This window comes from Ambystoma mexicanum, chromosome 11, assembly GCF_040938575.1.
Source record: "Ambystoma mexicanum isolate Mex_15411 chromosome 11, UKY_AmexF1_1, whole genome shotgun sequence".
NCBI classification, from domain to species: Eukaryota; Metazoa; Chordata; class Amphibia; order Caudata; family Ambystomatidae; genus Ambystoma; species Ambystoma mexicanum.
Window position 1 is genome coordinate 25,416,942 of NC_090934.1, and position 21,757 is coordinate 25,438,698.

Below are 21,757 nucleotides of genomic sequence, written 5' to 3' on the forward strand. Positions count from 1 at the left end.
AGAACGAACCGAACTCGGAACCGCAGCACAAACTCAATAACTTTCCTGATATATCAGCAGAGGCATTCGCAATGCTGGTAAAACACAGCAAGAAAGCTGGTTCACCGATGGATCCCTGCCTCCCGGACATCTACAAATCAATCCTTGCACAAGGAACGCCATCAGAATATTACAGAAACCTTCTAAATCTATCGCTATAAACAGGAACCGTACCAAGAATCTTCAAATATGCTTACATTAAACCACTTCTGAAAAACACCAGCAGCGACATAGAGGACCTCTCCAATTACAGACCAATCTCCAACATCCCCTAGCCGACAAAACTCCTCGAAACCTACGTATGCAAATTAACCCAAGAACACGTCGAAAAACACCACCTGCTAGACCAAACGCAAGTCGGCTTCAGACCCACGAGAGCTACATAAACAGCACTACTATCCATCTGGGACGACCTAAAAACAAACGCAGACTCCAGCACATCAGCCCTCATTCTGCTCCACCTCTCCGCAGCCTTTGATAGTGTTGGCCATGACACCCTAACCAAAAGACTAGAAGACATAGGCATAACAGACACAGCACTACGCTGGACTAAATCATTCCTAGCAGACAGAACAGAAACCGTATGGATTAAACACTTCAAATCCACCCCACGAGTTAACGACTGTGGAGTGCCACAAGGATCCTCACTATCACCACTGTACTTCAACATCTACCAAACCCCAGTTATCAGTTTCTTCAAGAAACACAATACATGCTGCAATGACCAGATGATACTCAAATCTACAAAATCAAAGGCCCCCAAACCGATCATTCAAACGTAACCGACTGTCTAAAAGAAGTCTTCAACTGCATGAATGCCAACAACCTGAAAATCAACCCAGGAAAAACAGAAATCATGATCATATCCAAAGACCAAGAGAACGATACCGCCATCCCGTGGCCAACTGCAATGGGAACCGCACCATCACTGTTTAAGTTAGTTGAAAATCTGGGAGTCCTGATGCACAACACCCTAACCTTAGAACCGCAAATAAACGCAACAGTCAAATGCTTCTTCCTCCTCCGCACAGCAAGAAAAATACTACCTTTCCTCTCCTTCACACAAAACACTTGCTATCGTCGCCCTCATCATGTCAAGTATCGACTATGCAAACAGCCTCTACCTTGGAATAACTCCTGAAGAAGCTACAACGGATCCAAAACACAGCAGCCAGACTACTCAAACTATCCAGAAGAGATCACATCACCCCTGCCCTAAAAACACTACACTGGTTGCCAGTAAAACATTGTATCACCTTCAAAACAATGTGCATAACGCACAGGGCGATCTGCGGACAAGGAGCAAAATTCCTCCAAAAGAAAATAAGTCTACAAACCGAGACCGCTCAGGTCAACCAACGAAATCCGCCTGGAACTAAAACCATACATTAAGAAAAAATTCGGAGGAACCGCCTTCTACCACTTAAGCCGCAAAAACCTGGAACAAGAAGAAATAAACACCAAAGATCACCTAAAATTAAGAAAATTACTGAAAACCTGGCTCTTCAATTCCAGAGACTAAAACCGAAACGGTAAGATAAAAATGACTAAACGGGAAAGGACATTGACAAGCTCCCAGAACCGACTGAGAAGCACCCACGGCACCTGGACAGGTGATGCCGGACAGAGTGGTACACAGGCGACACCCATGGCCCTGCCAATCCTAACCAACATGCCCCCCACCCCCAACTGCCCCTTTAGCTGCTACTAGGTACCATTTGGCTGTGGAACTGTCGAGATACTACCAATCACCACACTGAGGTATGGACACTGGCAGGTGCACTAGCCATATCAGTGGGGAACATGCAGGGTTGTGGGGGGAGCAGGTGGCGGAGGCAGCAAGATGTTAAAAGGGCCTCAAATGCAGAACGGGCACAGACATTCCAGATGCACAGGGTGCCCACACACTCCATCTGGTGAGATTAAGCAAGCTCAACTCAATTCAGGATAGAGATGCCAACTAACCAATACCACTAAGCATTTCCTCCTCTGCATACACCTCAAACTCCAAACACAACCACAAACCTACAGCACAACAAACCGCACAAACTTCACTACAACAACAAAACAAAAACACTCGCACAACAGTACACGACGACTACCGGCCGCAAACACCCCAGGCCCAGCCAACAGACCCACTGGGCTGAGGCCGCCAACAGCACATCACTGCACTCTTGCACTTTTCCAGCCTCCTCCCACTAACTCACCCTCCCTCCCCTCTTTTTCAGAGCCGCCAGGGGACCACTCCGGTGGTGATAGTGCGCGGTACAAATCTCCTTTAACATTAACAGTATAGAGTAAATAGACTAGGTTCTGCCGTTCGGCTTGTGACAAGGGTCTGGATCCCGTCTTCTGGATGATGTACTGGCTTTTTCAGAACATTTGGCTCTAGTGTTCAGGTGCATACCTGCCACAATTTGGCGGCCATTGGGGCTTACAAGAATTCCTCTGAGCATGTCTTTTTAAAGCCTATGTGGTGGTTAAGGCCGACCTTAAGGGGTTGTCTAGGCTTTTTCCGCCAGTGCATAGGCTGCACCTGGCCTGAGAGCTCAATGTGGTTCTTGCAGCTTTGCAGCGCAAGCTTTTCGAACCGATGATCTCTTTGGACATCCGCTTAGTGACACTAAAGACCAGTTTTACTGGTAGCTCTCACCTCTGCACACAGGGTACAAACGCAGTAGAGCTGCAGGCCCTTCATGTTTCACATCCTCTTGTGCGCTCAACAACTTCTTGCCGATGGTGGGCTTTTTTTTTCTTTTTATATCTGAATCAATAAATCTGCCTGCCAGTGTTCTTCCCAAACCCGCAGTCTGAGGCAGAGGGCCCTGCATTCCTTGAACCTCAAGAGGGATCTCAAGTTTTATTTCTCAGACTAAATCCTTCTAGAATTGTTTGACTTTAGGGGCCCCCCCCCTCCCCCCCTCCCCCCAGCTCTCAGGCTTCCATCACCTGTTGGGATGGTTCAGAAATTTGAGGCAATCACTTGGACCTGTTCCTATTTTCGTGCAGTCAGAGCCAAGGCCAGATCTGTCTCATTTCAGAGACCTGCTTCTCGGGTGATCGGCAAGGCGGCTACGTGAGCTGCTCCGTTGGCCTGTGAGCACTACTCGCTGGACACGAGCTCCAGGCGCGATGCAGAGTTTGTTTAGGTGGTTCTGAAGAACCTTTTTTCATTTCATCCTAGAAATGAGGCAGGTTATTGCAGCTCCACCCTATGTTGGAATCGCCCACAAGGATGGAGGAAAGGGGACGTGACTTATGTGACTTATGTGTAATTAAAGGTACTCCTAGTCCCCTTTCCTCCATGCGTCCCACCTGCCTTGCCCCGCTAGTATGCCAATGGCTAATGGGTGTAGCCAGGTATCTAAGCATCTGATGTGTTCAAAGGGGACTGAGGCGAGGTGCCGCATGACGGGGCCTCTGCGTGTCGTTCCCACACCAGTGGACGTGCCCAGCGCTAAACCACACCTAAAGGGAAGCTCATTTTTCACTGCCTACTGTTCGGCTACTTGTGCCATGTTGGACGCCCACAAGGTTTGATGAAAGGGGACCATGGACTAGGAGTTCTGCATTGAGTAACTTTAATTCCACCCACATGATTTGCTTTTATTTTGACCAGTGTTGATTCATTGAGGTCATGCATCACGTACTCTGAAATCTTTTCAAACCTACCTCCATGGTAAACTAATATGGTGGCATGGGTGCAGTGTGAATACCAATGATATTTCTACTGCACACTGGCACCAAAGTGAACCCATGAACTGATATCTGAGAACCTGTTATTTGGCAATCAGTTTGAAGCCCCTGTCCCTTCACTTTGTGCAGGTGATGACATCAAACCCTGCCCACGATGCAGCGCTTACATCATCAAGATGAACGATGGAAGCTGCAATCACATGACCTGTGCGGTATGTGGCTGTGAGTTCTGCTGGCTTTGCATGAAGGAGATATCGGACCTGCACTACCTCAGGTGAGGGGCTGTGTGTGTGTGGGGGGGGGCTGCACCCAAGTGTTTTGTCTCTGGTTGGGTACTGTGGGAAGCAACATCTGCCTTGTGGATGACTACCCCCACCACCAGACCCATCATAGTGTGGGCAGGAGGGGTGCATCCCTTAGTTTACAGATGAGTGGGTGGAAACTCGCTGCCTTGGCTAAAGGGGTCAGAGTACCATACCTTCGGAGCTGGAGGTGACTGCAACTATCTAGTGAAGAGCAAGCAGAGCTCACAGGTATACACATTCTTGGTGGTCAGTCTTTTGTGCCTTTTGAATGGGGATGGTTCTCTATTTGGAGTCGAGGGAGGCTGCATTTTTTAAAGTTAATCTTGCTTTCCCTGCAACTGAATCATGTGATTTATTTGTTTAAAAGTTTGCTTGTCTGCTGTGAATTTGTGTGCTCGTTATGTTCTCCCTACTGACCTTGTGCTGCTTGCTATCTCCTCTCCACAGTCCATCTGGCTGTACCTTCTGGGGCAAGAAGCCCTGGAGCCGTAAGAAGAAGATTCTTTGGCAGCTCGGTACGCTGATTGGTGCCCCAGTGGGCATTTCTCTCATCGCTGGCATTGCTATCCCGGCCATGGTCATTGGCATTCCTGTTTATGTGGGAAAGAAGGTGTGTTATTGTGGCTTTCCAAGTGATGAGTGGTGAAATTAACGTCCAAATGGATTGCAGGAAGGCTCCAGCTTCTAGCATCCCCCTTCCTTTATTCTAAAGTCGTCTTGCCTTTTAAAGCTATAAAAGAACCATCCTATGCTCGGTTGTTGTGCTTTGGGGGAAGTGGGGAGGGGTTGACTCAAAACTCTTCTCATTGTAATATCTGAAGACGAATGGTAGGTGTGACCACACCTTCTTCCGTCCTTACCCCAACCTGCTCTCCTTTCGTGTGAAACAGCAGCTGCAACAGTTTAAATTGGAGACCGTCGGCCTGAAAAGGAAAATGAACTTTATTTCAGATAAATGGCTATTTCAGGGACAGTAAATGATGGCTGCTGGAGTTTGGTGGGGTACATGTGACAGTAGATAAACCTTGGGCCTGGAGGGGACTGAATGGGTCAATGGACTCTAGTTTTGTATGTTGTGTTTTCAAGTCTTGGTCTGGCGTGAAAATTCTACCTGCGTCCCTTTCAGATCCATGGCCGTTATGAGGGAAAGAAGATCTCGAAGCACAGGAGGAACCTTGCAATCACAGGAGGAGTAACCTTGTCAGTCATCGCTTCCCCGGTCATAGCGGCAGTCAGTGTGGGTAAGTACTGTGGCCCAGCATTCCGATTGGAAACATGTTAGACACCCATCTGACTGGATGCCATACATGACCAAAATTCAGCACTAAATATTTTGAAAATCCTTTTTTGAAAACCATGAACTTAAAGTACACAGTGGCAAAGTACAGGTTGATTTGTGGGTTCTATCTGTATCCCCGCCCCCTCACCCCTTTACATGCTGGGTACTTATGCCTTAATCTTTCTCCTACTACAGGAATCGGGGTGCCGATCATGCTTGCCTACGTATATGGGGTGGTGCCAGTGTCCCTGTGCCGTGGAGGTGGCTGTGGCGTCAGTACAGCCAATGGCAAAGGAGTGAAGATAGAGTTTGATGAGGAGGATGGGCCAATCACAGGTACTTTTGAGATTCCTTTGCTCTGGGTTTGAATCCTTGATCACCCTGAGGCTGGCCAACCACTTCTTTTAACCGTGAAGAAAGAGAAAACATTGTAAATAACTTTAACGATGGGCGTATCATGTGATGCATTACTTGCATGCAGTCTATTAAACCGTTTAAAGCAAGTTCTGGAAAACACACAAGTAAAATACCAAAGCGGACCAGGAATGACAATCACAGCTAAACTTCAAATGCACATAAACAGCAAATATTTAAGCACTATACGTAAACCTAAGCTTCAAAGAAGCCCCCTGGGGACTTAAATTGCAATGCCTGGGTTTGAAATTCAGATTGAGCGATAGTTAAACTCCGCTCCTGGTGTCGGTCATCATTCATGAGTCAGAAGCTACCACTGGGGAACCAGGCATGGGTAAATCTGCACACCGCAAATCTCACTTCCACAGGAGAGGCGCACTTTAATGTTTTACCCATTATGTATCTTTAAATGTGTACTATGTGTCATAATTCTTTATTAACATTCTCAAATACTCAGTTAATGCCATATGTATGCTCGTAAGGCACCAGTTGCCTTGTGGAGCCAAAAGTAGCTCCTGGTAGCTATTAGTTTCAAGTTAACCAGGCTTTCCTAGACTAGAAGCCGGTGCTAAATGGCACCCGATAATTGCCAACCCTGAATGGCACTTCCAGAAATGGAGCAGTGTTTGTCTAAACACTCAACCTAAACCTAGTGCAGCAGTTAATTGGCTTATTCTGTTTGTCATTTTACATATTTGTTACCAAGACTCAGTTTCAGATTTTATATGGTGTGTATGACGAAAGTACAATTTAAAAAAAATGTAATGCCAAATTTATATTATACTGCGCCAGCCACCACCTTAGTGATGTCCTGGGATTCAATCATAACCAGACAATCTGTTGTGTCCACGTCAGGGTAGTAATGGTCACTGGAAATGAAAAATAAAATGTAAAGAGTTCTAGAAGGACCCGTTAACCTAAAAGGAGGGCATTTGGGGAGTAGTGCTTGTTTCTGCATGGATGTGTGCTCGGTGTAGTCAGAAATGGGGGGCATGGGAGTGAATAACTAGATGCCTTTAAGCCGGTCTGTTTTGTACACATGACTGTACTCCATTTCTCCAGCATGGGGTCTGGCATGGATTCACATGCTCATGAATATTCCCCGTCAGGCTGGGAATCCACGGTAAAGAAAAAATCAGTATCCGTTTCGTTTCTGATCTCTTTCTTAGTAAACAATCACTGATCTCTGGGTCATTCTGCCCCTAGCCAATGACTGCCCTCTCCCTAAGTCCTTCCCTTGGCAGCCATCCTCCGATTTTTACCACACGTTCAAGTGTTAGGAGTCCTCCTGCTTTAGCTCTCGAGCTTTTACTGCGTTTTTGTGCTTTTTCTGGAGATTTCTCATTTTTTTTGGTTTAATCGAGCCTCAAGCTCCACCGTTTCCACTTCCGATAACGGGGACCCGTTTCGGAATTCTTCTACACCCCTAAAGGGTGACGTTTTCGTTGAGTTACGCTTCTCAGAGGTTCCAGAAGACATGGCCCAAGACCAGGAAAGCTCGACTACCGGATCCAAGCTGTTCAGGAGCTGCCCAGGATGCGGATTGCAAAATGTTTTCAAGGAAGACGAGCATTCGAGATGTCTCTACTGCCTTCATGAGGACAAGACGCACATGGAGAAGGACTGTGCGTTCTGCAAGAACCTGTCGGAATGGACCAAGCAAGATCCTCGTTGCCGCCGCCTGGCTGGAGAAGGGCACAGCAGGTGAGAAGGCGAAGAAAAAGTCTGAGCGGTCTTCGAAGTCCTGTGAGGGCACCCCGGCGACGGGGGCCCAACAGAAGGCCAAGCACCGCGGGCGCTGAAAGGTCGGGCTCTTCGGCTGCCAAGCAGGCGCGACTTCCCCAGCACGATAAAACCTGAGCCAGCGCTCTGGTTCGGGGAAGAGGAAGTCCGAGAACCCGGGTAAGCTTCTGGAGAGGCCCCAGTCGATCTCGAAGGGAGCTGAGGGGGGGTGAGGCGATGATCCCCCCCCCCCAGGCGAAGGCCCAGGACGCACCTAAGGTGGTGAGGGCCTTGATCCACCCGGCAAAGGCCTCTATCGAGGTTGTCGCAGCTGCCCTAGCGAGGCCGGCAAACTACGCCAGTGGCCTCGGGGCCCAGAGTTTCCCTGCCACCGCAGAGGGAATTCTCTTTCCAGCCCATCGTTGAGACCCCCGTGAAGACCCCGGTGTAAAAAGAGGGGGGGGGGGGGGGGCGGTGGCCATTACGGACTTGGATTCAGCCTCCGAGGAGGATCTTGTGGAAACCGTGAAAGGCCTCGAGAGGTTCGAGAAGGTTCCTGCTGATGTCATCGAAGATTGCTACGACGAGGGCCCAGTGGAGCAGCCATCTGGCCTTTAGCAGCCATTGCCTGAGCCTGAGGATAGCTCGGCGGCCATTTTGTTGGCGATCCAATCCTTATGTACTGAGATAAGGACGAGGTTACCACGGACCCCAACGGAGGATCCAGAACCAGGACCTTCGGGAAGCCCTCCAAATAAGCGGAGGAGAGTACACCCCGCACCGCCCTTCGTGCCCACAAGGCCTGTGGACCCCTCATCCCCCTCGCCGGACCCTCGGGATGATACGGCGACGGATACAGCGACAAGGACGGACGACGACGGTGGCGATGATACAACGGACATTCCTTCATCAACCCCCCACCCCCTCGGGCCTCTCCGCCCAACAAAATTGGCTCTTTCCATGCCATGATAGCCAGGGCATCCGAGCTCTTCCAGCTCTGCCCTGAGGAACAGAAAAAGGAAGGCTTTCTTTACCAACGACGGGAGGCCAAGAGAAAGACGGTCCTCGTGGTACCGTTGCTCGGCGATATCTGGGACGAGGGGCTGGCTATCCTGAAGAACCCTTCCACGACACCCGCCAAAAGGGACAGGTACGAGAAGAAGTACCGGGTCCCCGATGCCGCCCCCTTGTGCCTCAGGGCCCAGCCTACGCCGGACTCGGTCGTCTCGCCAGCGGCCAAGAAGAAAGCGACGGGTGCGGGGGCTTCAACTTCGTTTCCCCGCCAGATAGTGAGGGCAGGAAGTTGGACTCCATGGGACAACGAGTCATCTTGGCGACGACGATTAAGGCGGCCACTGCCTTAGCGATTGTGGCCCGTTACGACAGGGAGCTATGGTTCAAGAGGCCCTACAGATTCTGCAGGAAGGTGAGGTGGCATCGGATCACGCTATAACGGTGGCAACGGACATTGCCGATACCGAATTTCGCCAGCTGGGCAACAGGGTTTGCATTCGACGGCTCAAGGTGACTGACTTTCGCCAGGACGTCCAGACCAGAGTGTTGGACATGTCGTTCGACGGCAACGACCTGTTTGGGAAGACAGTGGATGAGTCCCTCCAGGCCATCAAGACCGACACAGACGGCCCGAGCCCTAGGAGTCCTTCAGCAACGGCGGCCCTTTCGGAGCTCCATAGGCAGACAGGGAGCCTCCAAGGGATCCATCGGTGGCTCTTCTAGGTACCGCCAGGCGGCCCGCTCCTCGTCCCAGGAGGCCTACAGAGGCCGCGGCAAGCAAGGAGGGTCTCGCCGCCGTCAAGGAGGCCAAGGCGGCAAGGCCTCTTCCAAGCAGGACTGAACCAGCCGTAGCGTCGGGCCCCCACCGGAGCACTCCGGTGGGAGGCCGGCTGACGAAGTTCGTCAGCGTGTGGGAGTCATCTCCACCGACCGTTGGGTGCTGGACACCCTGGCCCGCGGACACTCGCTAGAATTTCAAAAGAAGTGTCCTCGCATTCCTCCCGTGGCCAGGAAGGAGAATCGCGTCCCTCAACTGCTGTTGGAGGTAAGGGCGATGCTCAAGGGTGCCATTGAGCTTGTCCCCAAGAGGCTCCGGGCTCCGGTATACTCAAGGTACTTCCTCGTCAGAAAGAAGACAGGCGGTTGGCGCCCCATCCTGGACCTGCATCGGTTAAACACAGAAATTCAGGATGGTCACCCTCCAGCACGTGCTGGACAAGCTGGAGAAGGGCGACTTCCTATTGTCGTTGGACCTGGAGGATGCTTACTTCCACATCCCCATTCTAAAAGGACAGAGTTCCTCAGATTCGTAGTCCAGGGGCGTCACTACCAATTCAGAGCCCTGCCGTTCGGATTAAAGTCGGCACCCTGGGTGTTCACCAAGTGCTCGCACCAGTGGCGGCGCGGCTGCGCCTGCCGGGGATCCACGTCTACCCCTACCTGGACGACTGGCTAATCCGTGCAAGGTCAAGAGAACTCGCCGTCGAATACACTGCGAGGACGGTCCGCCTGCTCACGGAACTGGGATTCGCCATCAACTACCCCAAATCCCTTCTGGTTCCGTCGCAGGTGGCACTGTTTCTGGGAGCGAAGCTCGATACAGTGGAGCGAGTGGCATCTCAGTCGGAAGAAAGGATGAAGGCCATTTTGGGCAAGGTGCAGCGTCTGTTAGCCACGGATGTGGCCAGGGTGAGGTCCATCAAGTCCCTCCTCGGGATGATATCCTCCTGCATCTACCTTGTGTCCCTTTGCAGACTTCGGATGCGTCTGCTACAAGAGTTCCTCGACGCCCGCTGGATTCAAACAGCGGGCAGCTTCGAAGACCGGATCCCGCTCTACGAGGAGTTCGTCGGGCGATTCTATGGTGGGGTACCCGTGCGCACCTCACGGCAGGCACAGAGTTTCAGACCCCGGCGTATCAGGAGACTGACGATGGATGCCTCCCTGGAGGGCCCACACTGGACATCTCCACGCAAGAGGCCTCTTGCTCCCGGAGGAGAGGTCTCTCCACATCAACATCCTGGAGCTACGAGCCGTGTTCTGAGAGCTCAAATCGTTCCTTCCGTCCCTCAAGGATAAAGTGTTGAGTATCTTCACCGACAACACCACCACGATGTTCTACATCCGGAAGCAGGGAGGCACCAGATCCCCAGCCCTAGCCAAGGAGGCCCAGGATCTGTGGCACTGGGCCGTCGCCCAGGGGACGTTTCTGGTTCCCTTCCACCTGGCAGAAATAAAAAACACCATCGCCGACTCGCTCAGCAGGGAGCTGCGCTCGTGCCACGAGTGGGAACTACGCCAGGACCAGGTGGATCGGCACTTTCAACGATGGGCCAAACCCCAGATCGACCTGTTCGCGACGGCGACGAACTCCAAGTGCCAGAGGTTCGCCAGCAGGTTCACACAGCCGAGGAGCATGGGCGATGCTTTCTCATTCCCTTGGGACGGCCTGTTCCTGTACGCGTTCCCTCCATTGCCGCTCCGTCTCATCGACCAGCTCAAGAGGTCCAAGGGCAGGATGATCCTCGCACCGGTGTGGCCGAGACAGATCTGGTTGCTGGACCATCTGGACTTGTCAGCGTCCCCACCTATCAAGCTGGCGACGGACGCTGATCTTCTCTCCAGCGAAGGAGGCGCCATTCTTCATCACGACCTGGAGTCGCTGAACTTGCAGGCTTGGCTCCTGCAGCACTAGAGTTTGGAGGATACGATATCCCGGCTGACTGCAGAGGTTCTTGCAAAAGCCAGGGTGTCCCCAATTCTCGTGCTATGGACATAAGTGGTAGAGGTTCCCTGTCTGGTGCCGTGCACAGAAGATTAACCCTCTGCGGGTTACGGCCCCTGAAATATTGACGTACCTACTGTCGCTGGCAAAAGCTGGACTGGCTCACGCCTCCAAGATACATCTGGCTGCCATCTCCCGATACATCAGAACTACAGGATGGGCGTCCTTGTGGTCTCATCGCCTGGTGAAGGAATTTATGAAGGGACTATTCCGATCGTTCCTGCTGGTGAAGGCCCCTGCCCCGGCGTGGGAGCTCAACGTGGTGCTGACCAGGCCCATTGGGGCCCCATTCGAGCCTATGCATTCGGCGCTGTTGAAGTTCCTGCCGTGGAAGACAGCATTTCTCGTGGCCTCCGCACGACGAGTGGGAGAGTCCCAGGCCCTATCTTGCAAGCCTCCATACTTGACTTTTCACGACACAAGGGTGGTGCTGAGGACGCACCCCTCCTTTATGCCCAAGGTCGGACTTCCACCTCAACGAGCCCCCCTTGGTGTTGCCAGTTTTCTTCCCTTCGTCGCAGGCAGAGAGGACTCTGCATTCGCTGGACGTAGCTAGAGCGCTGAAGTTCTACGTGGACCGCACCGCATGAAGAGTTTTTGGAAGACATCACAGCTGTTTGCGAACTTTGGACCTGTGAATCAAGGGAAGGCTCTCTAGAAGGCTTCCATGTCCATATGGCTCTCCGGCTGCATCATGCACTGTCACTGGTTGGCAAACCGACCGCTGTCCGAGAGACCATTCGACCAGAGCGATTGCTGCTACCACGGCGTTCCTGTCTGGTATGCCCCTGCTGGACATCTGCAGGGCTGCTACGTGGAGGTCGACGCACACCTTCACAAGATTCTACTGCATCGATCGGGACTCCAGGGAGGAGTCCAGGGCCGGCCAAGCAGTGCTGCGCAACCTGTTCGCTTAAGGCAGAGGTCTTCAAACTGTGGGGCTCCTAGGGGAGGGGGGGGGGCGCCAGAGCCCAGTATGAAATGCAGAAGGTACGTTTATGGCGATTTTATTTAAATGTGTATGGATGTGTGTATGCTTATGTTATGGGACTGTGGTAGGAGCAGGATGGGCGGCGGCACTGGGATAGTGGTGGGAGTAGGGTGGGGAGAGCCTAGGGTCTGGGTGCAGTGATGGCACTCAAAAGTTCATAGCGATTTCTACATACTGTCCATCTGGCACTTTTGGGGGGGGGGCCCGGCCTGCCCAAACTTTGCTCAGGGGGGGCCCAGGCCAAGAAAGTTTGAAGACCACTGGATCAAGGTGGGCCTGGCGAGGAGGTAAAGATGCTTAATGTTGAGCCTGTTGCCACCTCCCGTGTTTGCATGTGTATACTGCTATGTATTCTTATATTCATGAGCATGTGAATCCATGCCAGACCCCATGCTGGAGAAGGAACGAGTTACTTACCTGTAACTGTTGTTCTCCAGCATGGGTCTGGCATGGATTCACATGCAAACCGTCCCTCCTTCCCCTCCGCGGCTCTTCACTTGGTCATACTGCCACGTTACGTGCTACCAAATCTGAGGATGGCTGCCAGGGGAGGGGCTTAGGGAGAGGGGAGTCATTGGTTGGGGGCAGTATGACCCAGAGATCAGTGATTGGTTACTACTAAGAAAGACAGATCAGAAACGAAACTGATACTGATTTTTTTCTTTACGAGGATTCCCAGCCTGATAACGGGGAATATTTATGAGCATGTGAATCCATGCCAGACCCATGCTGGAGAACAACAGTTACAGGTAAGTAACTTGTTCCTTATGTTGGTGCTTTACAGGTACTCCAGCAAACTCATAAGCATAGGTGTTAAGCTGTGATACCAGGTGGTAATAGCCAAGAATCTGCTGCGATTATGCAGCCAATCAGCTGTATGGTTGATTTGTGCGCAGGTGAATTTGGGGGGGGGTTTGAGGGGCCTGGCCCCAGTTCATTTTTCATGAACTGGGGCCAGGCCAAAGCGCTTTGAAACAAATTGCATATAGGCGGTATGTAAAACTATCCTATCATATATAATGTGGTAGAACCATAGGGCTCTGTGGTGGTGTAATCCAACCAGATGGCTGAGTATTTGACTACACAAGAAAGTGTTGGTTTATTCCAGTTTTGTTAAGCAAAATTTTGTGTGCAGTGTCGACTGTTTCCATGGTGCACACTGCTCTGAGGAAGTTTTGCCGGTATGGGTTGGCCATTGAGGGAAGCAGCAGTGCCACATCGTCACCCTAGCGGATGAGCAAAGTATCTCTGGCTCAGACGTGGTCAGGCATTCAAGCTTTTCAATACTGGTGTTTTTAGCAAGGGGCGTTTTCTAGGTTAAGGCTAGAAAACGGGCGGGTGGGGGAGCAAGGGGGAGGTATGGGTTAGGTGAGTGCTAAGGAGAGGCCAGGGTGGACAAGTGCTGGGGACTGCAGAGTGCAGGGGAGGAAGGTCCATGAGCAAGTTGAGAAACTGGCTGGACAGGCTGAAGGGGTGCAGGCCCAGCCATGTTAGTGCAGGGGGAGGGAGCCCGGAAGTGCAAGTAAGGGGGGGAGACCAAGTGCAGGAGTCGACTGGTAGTGGATGGCCTGGTGCCCTGTATGAATCTGAAGGTACAGGTAGCCATTCCAAAGAGGCAGAGGGTGTGGCCACCAGGAGGCGCATGGTGAACAGATAGCCGCTTCACCTGCTCCCGAGCCTGGAGACAAAGGGGGAACTGAACCCCCTGCCCCCTCCTTGTACCCCGTCGGAGCTGAAAAGATAGCTACTCACTCCTGTTGGCCAGGGGGACCTCTGCCCCAAGTTTGGTGAAGATTGGAGCTGTAACTGCGAAGCTAGCCGTGTGGAGGCAAAGCGTAGGCATTGGGACTTGGGGCAGCTGTCTATGCCAAATAGGACTGCGGAAATTGGGAGCACCCGGCCCTGCACACACCTGACAGGAGGGCAGGACGTAGTTGGTGAGGGCCCTCCTAGTTGAAAGAGGGGCATGTGCCCGCCTCGCCCAACCCACCTGAGATTTGCTGCAGGAGCGTGCTGGGTGACGAGTGCCAAGCGGGAGAAGTAGCCACAACAAGGACCACTGAGCTGTAGAATTGCCCTTGAAGTTCCAATTTCGAACCCCCAAAGCAGATGCCCCAGATCTTGCCCACCCAGGCTAGCGCAATGGAAGAGGACTCCACGAAGGACCTAGACGCACTAATGGGGGGGATGCGCTGGGCCCCAGGCTAGAAAATATGGACAAGAGAATAGACTGCATCGACGAGAGGGTACAAAGCCTGGAGAACAATAAATCTTCACTTGATACCCTAGAAGCACAACTGGATATGACGCTCTCAGAACTGGAAAGGAGAGACCGAAGTGAAATCAAAAAATGGCCAACTTTGAAAACTGGGCGCTAAGGAACAACCTTAGTTTTTTTGGGTTTGCGGAAAGAGGGAGAAACCAAGGGGGATAGAAAGAGGTCGATAGTGGAGGTACTGATAATCCTGTTTGCCTTTGACGCAATTGACGAGCCCACGATGGACCAAGCTCACTGAGCAGGTTGTGGAGCGGGAGGACTGAGGGTGATGAGTTCCACTGCTTTACTTAAAAAGTAAAGCTACTTGAAAAGGCGGGACCAGTGACCTATGGGTCTGGGAAGGTAGCTATCTAACAGGATTTGTGGGCTTTTACATCGGCTAGAAGAAAGCAATGTGGACCCCTGACAAAATGGCTTACTGACAAGGTGGGTGAGATACTGATGGGGTTTCCCCTTCTCATCCTTTCAGCAGTAGGGCTACTCTGACACAAACCGATAATGGAAGGTGACATTCAAAGGGTTAACCGAAGGAGCATGCAGCAGTAGCAGGACAAATGGAAGATCCCTAAGTCAGTTTAGAAAGCTGAACACTCCTCCGGAGAGGGGGGAGGGGCAGAAGGAGAAACCAATGAGTAATTAGGGGACAGGTGCTTCTGGGTTCCTTTGCAATATAAGGAAAAAGTGGAGCAGAGAAAGAGAAGCAACGATAGGTGGGGGGGTGGTGATTGTTTAATAGCGGGACCTGGGCTCGAGAGGACAACTGGTGATTTGATACCATCTAAGGTGACAGATCTGGGTGGGGTTGGATGCTGGCGGGGAGGGGTGTGCGGGAAGGTAAAGGGGAATTGGGTTTGTTGTGCAAAGTAAGAGTACAAGGTTACAAGATTTAAGTTTCATGGGCTCCAGAGATGGAGACCCAACGAGGGAAAAGTCTGTGGGGAGGGGGTTTGGGGGGGTTATGTGGTGGACCGACGGAGTAATGTCTGGATCTGGTGAGCTGAGCATTGGCTCCCTCAACACGCCAAATAAGAGGTTGATGGTGCGCTGTGAATTTAGTTGGGCAAAATTAGATGTGATGACCCTCCAGGAGATGCACTGGCCTAGGGGAAAGGAGCCCCGATTGCAATCCCAGAAGGTGGGTGAAGTTGTTATGGCCACTTTTTTGTTTTTTTTTTAAAAAAAAAATGTTTGGGGAGGCGGGGGTGGTGATTCTGATATCAGCCCGTTTGGGATATATTGTGAAATTGGTCCTCGCTGATGCCACTGGGAGATGTTTGTGAAGGGTCTGTGGGGTAACACCCACATTATGGGCTTGAGACAGGCCGTTTACTTTTACTCTGCGGTCCACAACTTATTCTCTCGCATTTACCTAATCTTGGTGGATGCAACCACGAAAGTGCAGGTGCTGGTGTCTCGGGTTGCCCTAATCCCAGGGTCTGATCACAACATGGTTAGTTTCTGTAGACGAGGGATGGGGATGGGGATGGGGATGGGGAGGGGCGGGGGTGGCTGGAGGTGCAACGATTTCCTACTAAAAGATACAGCAGTGCAACAAGAGCTACTTGTGGGAATTAAGGAAGGAATACTTTTCCTTTAATGATACAGGGGAGGTGCGAATCCAATCTGTTTGGGAGGGCTTCAAAACAACGATCCGGGGGTCTTGATCAGGATAGGCACGAAAAAGGAGAGGCAAAAAAAGAAAGCATCCTACGGCATAAGATGGCGCAGTTACAGCTGGGGGGTCCCCGTGGGAAATTACCTCTCTGCCAGAAGCCAAGGAGCTCCAGGGCTATAAAACTTAGTTGAAGCCCATTATGACCCAGGACATGGAGAAGAAGCTCTGTTCATGAACAGAAATACCATGAGAAGGGAGATAAAGCGGACACGATTCTGGCATGGAGATTGAGGGAAGAGAGGATAGAGGATGATTGGGGGGGGGGGGGGGAGGGGGGGTCTGTCTTCGACCTGAAGGGGATTGGAAGTGCATTCACAAAGTTCTATAGTAACCTCTACATGTTGGAATGGAAGGGGGGGTAGAGTCACAAAGACACAGTCCTGAGGGATCTACCCATTCCAGGGTTTCCACAAAATGAAAGGGAGAACTTTGAGCACCCTATAGGTGTGGAGGAAGACTTGATGGCCATTAAGGGTATGAAGGCAGGTACAACCCTGGGGGAAGATGGCTTTACCATCAAATTTTACAAGCTGTACAGGTCCCTGTTGACTCCACGTCTAGTGATGGTGTACAACTCATGTCTATGGGGGTGGCTCTGATCCGATGTCAATAATAATGGCTGTTCAAAAAGAGGGTAAGGCCCCAAGTATGTGCTCCTTCTACAGACCCTTTCCCCCCCAACAGTGATGTGAAGATTTCCGGTGTAAATCCTGGGAATGAGACTAGAGGGGAAAGAAAATGCCAAATTTAGTACATGGATACCAGGTGGGCTTTATCAGAGGGAGACGGGCTCTGACAACATTCAAAAGACTATGCATTTGATCCATGTTGCAGAGGAGGGCGTCATGGACGCTTGCCTGGTATCGCTAGACTCTGAGAAGGCCTTCAACAGAGCGAAATGGCCCTTCATGAAGGTCCTTCAGAAGATGGGATGCGGTCCAACCTTCCTGGGATGGATAAAGGAGCGCTATAAGCAGCCCAGGGCCAGACTTGATGTCATTGGGTGTCAGAGGCCTTTGTGCTCACCAGAGGAGCGAGACAGGGGTGCCCCTCTCCCTGCTACTTTATGCTATAAGAGTGGAGCCGCTGGCGATTGCCTGAGCAGATCTGGGGCATTAGTGGTGGGGGAGATAGAGTGCAATCTATCGCTTTTTGCTGATGATATATTGGGATACCTCAGATATCCAGCACTCAACGTCCGGCGCTCATGAAGCAGATTACTGAAAATGGCAACATGGCCCTCTCAGGGCTAAAAATGAACATGGGGAAATGATGCTTTATACCAATAAGCCCAGCCCCATTCTCGATTCCAAGAAACGATAGCAGGGCATGAGTGGACCACAAGGGCATAAGGTATTTGGGCATCCAAGTGACTAGAGAATTAGGGGAGATGGTGTCGGTCAACTATGACAGAAGACGAAATGGGAGGCGTGGGGCAATTTTATAACACAAGGATTCAACCCCAAAAAGGCTGTTTTCTCCTCGTAACCTGGACTTTACATATTCAGTTCACATAACAAAGAACTGAACATACCTTATGCAGATGCAAAGTGCTGTGAAAAGACAGGAGCTGGGAAGAATGGGTGTGGTAGGTAAGGCCCCGGAGATGCACAAAGGCCAAGGACACCGATTCAGCCACTGTGAGATTAACCGAGGAGGAAAAGAGAAGTCTTTTGATGCGCAGGGGGAGGCTATTCCAAAGGAGGGAGCCCGCAGAGGAAAGTGAGCGACCTCCTGCCCTCTACTTTGCAAAACGCTTTACACACAAGGAGTTAGTGCCAGGAGCGAAGTGGTCTGGGGGAGGAGAGTATGTAGATAGATGAAGTTGATGATAGTGTGGTCCGTGGTCCCACTATCTTCAACTTTATCTCTATACTGAATGCAGTGTAGTGTTCTGAAAGGCTGATCCTTGCTCCAATCCACCTTCTTTGTTATGCCTGTGAGCCTGATTGGGTTCCTGTCTGCGTGAATGCCCCTCTGCGTGATTGGCTGACTGAACCTGGCTCAGCCAGAGTGAATGAGAGGCAGATGTGTATCTGGGGACCTCTCGCTTATCAATTTGTTCAGAAGCTGAAGTCGAAGCTTTGCAAGAAGCTGTTCGTTAAAGCCCAGCTGGAAGACAAGTCTACTGCATTTCTTCAATGTAATCAGAAAGCTGTCGTGTCTCCCAAGGACTGATCCAGAGAGGACCTGCAAAGGAGAACTCTCCCTGAGCAAGGAGGTACCATTGTGCAAAACTACTGCTCTTCGAAATATCCTGGAAGCTAGTCCTGTGTGCCTGCCATCCGGCGAAGAGTTCTTCGAAGGCTAGAAGAGGAGTGCTGGATATCTCGAGCCAGAGAAGTCCATTGGTGTCGCCCAGGGTCCAAAGGCGTGTTTCGTGACCGCTGGAAGCTGTCTGTTGCCCAGAAAGGGGGGGTACCCTGGCAAAGTGCTGCTGGACACCAGAGCTGCAAAGTTTCAATTGCTTAACATTTGAAAGAACATCGTGCCGTCACCACTGACCACTTCTCGCCCTGGAAAGATAACTGTCGATCGAAGCAGAGGAAGGTCTGCTGGTGGGGTTTCCTGTCAACAGAAGCTAACAAAGACGTCCTGAGGGTCCAGACTTGGTGAGGGTCCAAGGCCCACTCTAGTGGTTGAGTCCAGGTCGCCAGAGGTCAGTGTTGCGGCTTCATCACCGAAAGTCTGAAAACCACGATATTCCGAAACCGACATCAAAAGTGACCCATGCACCCGTCCATGCATAGTCATTGTGGGGATACCGGGGGTCTTACTTTCATCTGCCAATCGAATTTAGGTAGTTAGGTTCTTGTGATGACCCTGCTGATGAATCGTGTCCTGTGCCTATCCCTAATGGACTTGAGTATTTCCCGATGGTGTTCTTAAAGTATCAATGATTCAATCGTTTATATGTTGGCTGAGACATTTTCTGTAATGTAGAGGGTATATCCCTGGGGTTTCCTGTATGGAATCGCCCGTGAGGTGCACTGGATTGATCAACCGGGTCATTGCAAGAACCTAACCCTACCTAAATTGGATTTGGGTTCTATGCCACTTGTTGGCCTTGATAAGGACCAGTGGTCGAACAATGTTTTGGGTGTGGCTGCAAATTGGTTGTGAACCCTATTCAATCATCGAGGAATCTGTACAGTAACATTGGCTGTTATCGTGAAGTGGCTGTGACCATTGATCTACATTTGAGCACTCTGTGCATTAATACTCTGTGAAAAATTGTAAAAGTGCACTTACGCAGACAGTTACTTTGTAAGTATGAAGCGATTATATTAGGATTAGCAAAGTGAACTTGGGTACCGGCCTACTACTCCAACAATTACATGTATATATTGATGGTACGGTAGCACCCTTATTTTATTTAAAGAAGCTCTAACATTGTATGTGGACATTCCTTTGTGGAGGCTTTGGAGAAACGCTGTACTTTAGAACCTGCCTGCATCACCTCCTGAAAGCTTAAGCCTGGCTGCTCGCCATGTTCTACCAAATTGAGAGCCTTACATTCAGCCTCAGGGGCAGAAGTACAGATACCCCCCCTCCAGCCTTTACAGTAACTATTTGTAAAGAGCTGCTACTGGTATCGTGCACTAAATTATGCTCAGCCACTACCCTGTGTCTGGCCTATGGCCTTGGGGCAGCCGTGGCAAGCCCTTCTCACTCTTGCCTCTGCCTCGTGAGACCGCAGGCACATGCTGGCTCCTACATTACTCCTTTCTGTTTCTAGTCCTCATCCCATGCTTGTGCTATACTTGTTTGTACTTCCTCTGCATTCGGTTTGTTTATATTGTGCAGTGCCAGTTTGGATAGTGTTCATCTAAATAAGACCCCAATGGTACCATCTGTATTGGCTGCCATCACATGCTCATCGTGCTCCCAGCCACCACCTTGCCTGTTGGCCCAGCTGCCTTCAGCAATAATTTCCTGATGCCCACCTACACTCAGCACAATTCTTTTAATTAATCTTCTTTGGGTGACAGTACGGCTGTGGTCATCCAAGGTTTTTGGGTTTATGGACAGTCCTTGGATAGGAGTCTTATTGTAGGTCTTGCATCAAATAGTTTTGACGGGTACTAACCATTCTTATGGATGCTGTCTCAATGTGAGGGCCCAACCGACACCCAATGTGCACGATACCATTTTAGATTCACTGTATTCAAATGCATTTAGTGACTTCTAAAAACATGTGGTGGGGGTGAAGGGGGATCTTGAGGGCTGCACTTGGAGTCTCATGCTGGACTGAACTCCAGGGGATGCAACCCTGTATGCTTCATGCAAGTGTGCTGTTCCTTATTGCCCCAGCAATCTTCAGGACTTAACAGGTAAGAGGGTGCATGGAATGGCTGAGTTCGAGAGGCACACAGAGTGCAGCTTGCCCTTTCAGTGGGCCTCAACCATGTGTTTCTGTGAATGGAGTTTTTCTGGTACCGGTAATGGGCATGAAGTTTCTCTGGTAAAGATTTTCTGTTCACTACTCTACTCTAGCTGCTTCTGACAGAGCTCTGCTTATGTTGACATTGTACTTTCTGCTCGTCATTCCCGGGATATCTACTGAAGTCAAGTGGTTGGGAAATTGTGGCTTTATGGCCTGTTTTCTGTCCCCATATGCAGTGGCTGATGCCTGGCGTGCACTGAAGAACCCCAGCATTGGCGAGAGCAGCATTGAGGGGCTGACTAGCGTGCTGAGTGCAAGTGGGAGCCCCACGGATGGACTGAGTGTGGTACATGGAAACTACCTGGAGACGGCCAGCTTTGCAGCACTCTCTGGAAGCGCTATGACTGGGGGAGCACTGGCTGGTGGGACAGGGACTTATAGCAAGTAAGAACATTCTTCCTTAAGCAATTTACTTCCCTAATATTCTCAAAGGTCCATACATTGAATTCCATGAATTCGAATTAGCTTTGCTGTATTGTTTCACATTCCGCTGGCATTCCTCTATTGTCGCACTAAAGATTTGCTGTTCCCCCATACTTGGCTAAATTTGACTGCAATACTCGTTACCAATGTTTTCTGCTTGAGACATGAAATTCATGCAAAGGTAAATCACTTCACGCCACAAAAATCTCCACAAAGGCTTGTACCAGCCTGAAAAAGCTCCCACAACAATGTTCGCCAACTCTAGTTTTCAATAACCTTACCTCCACCCCACAGGTAGATCAAAAATGGACACCTGTTACTGGCAGGTTTAGCATCAAAGATTAGTGCTGTACCCGATGCAAAACTTTGGAGCGAATTGGATCTCTGTGCTTGCTTGGGGGGGGAGGGGGGGCGGGCAGCAGGGAAACGGCCACCCTTCAAAAAAGGCCCTGCAAGTAGGGAGAGTGGGGGGTGGACACACTCAGACGTTTATTTCCTACATGTACTCGCCCGCTGCCATAAAATAACATATGGAGAGTACTCCATTTAAATTCTGCCCCAAGTGCAGCCGTAAGTTTCTTTGGGTAGATAAGCATAACACTTGTAATCTGTCTGCCTAGGGATCACCCCGAAGCTAATTGCAGAGCATGTAAGCTCTTTAAAGCTAAAACATTAAAGGACCGCTCCAC

At 50.7% G+C, this 21,757-nt stretch overlaps 1 protein-coding gene across 1 annotated transcript in view; it reads left to right on the forward strand.

The window, feature by feature from the left end:
- RNF19B (ring finger protein 19B) overlaps positions 1-21,757 on the forward strand; it is a 148,738-nt gene that overhangs the window by 91,769 nt on the left and 35,212 nt on the right. The window contains exons 3-7 of the mRNA XM_069622449.1: positions 3,865-4,009; positions 4,488-4,650; positions 5,167-5,281; positions 5,515-5,655; positions 20,822-21,029. Of these exons, the coding sequence (XP_069478550.1) occupies positions 3,865-4,009; positions 4,488-4,650; positions 5,167-5,281; positions 5,515-5,655; positions 20,822-21,029 (772 nt within the window). The remainder of the gene's footprint in view (positions 1-3,864; positions 4,010-4,487; positions 4,651-5,166; positions 5,282-5,514; positions 5,656-20,821; positions 21,030-21,757) is intronic.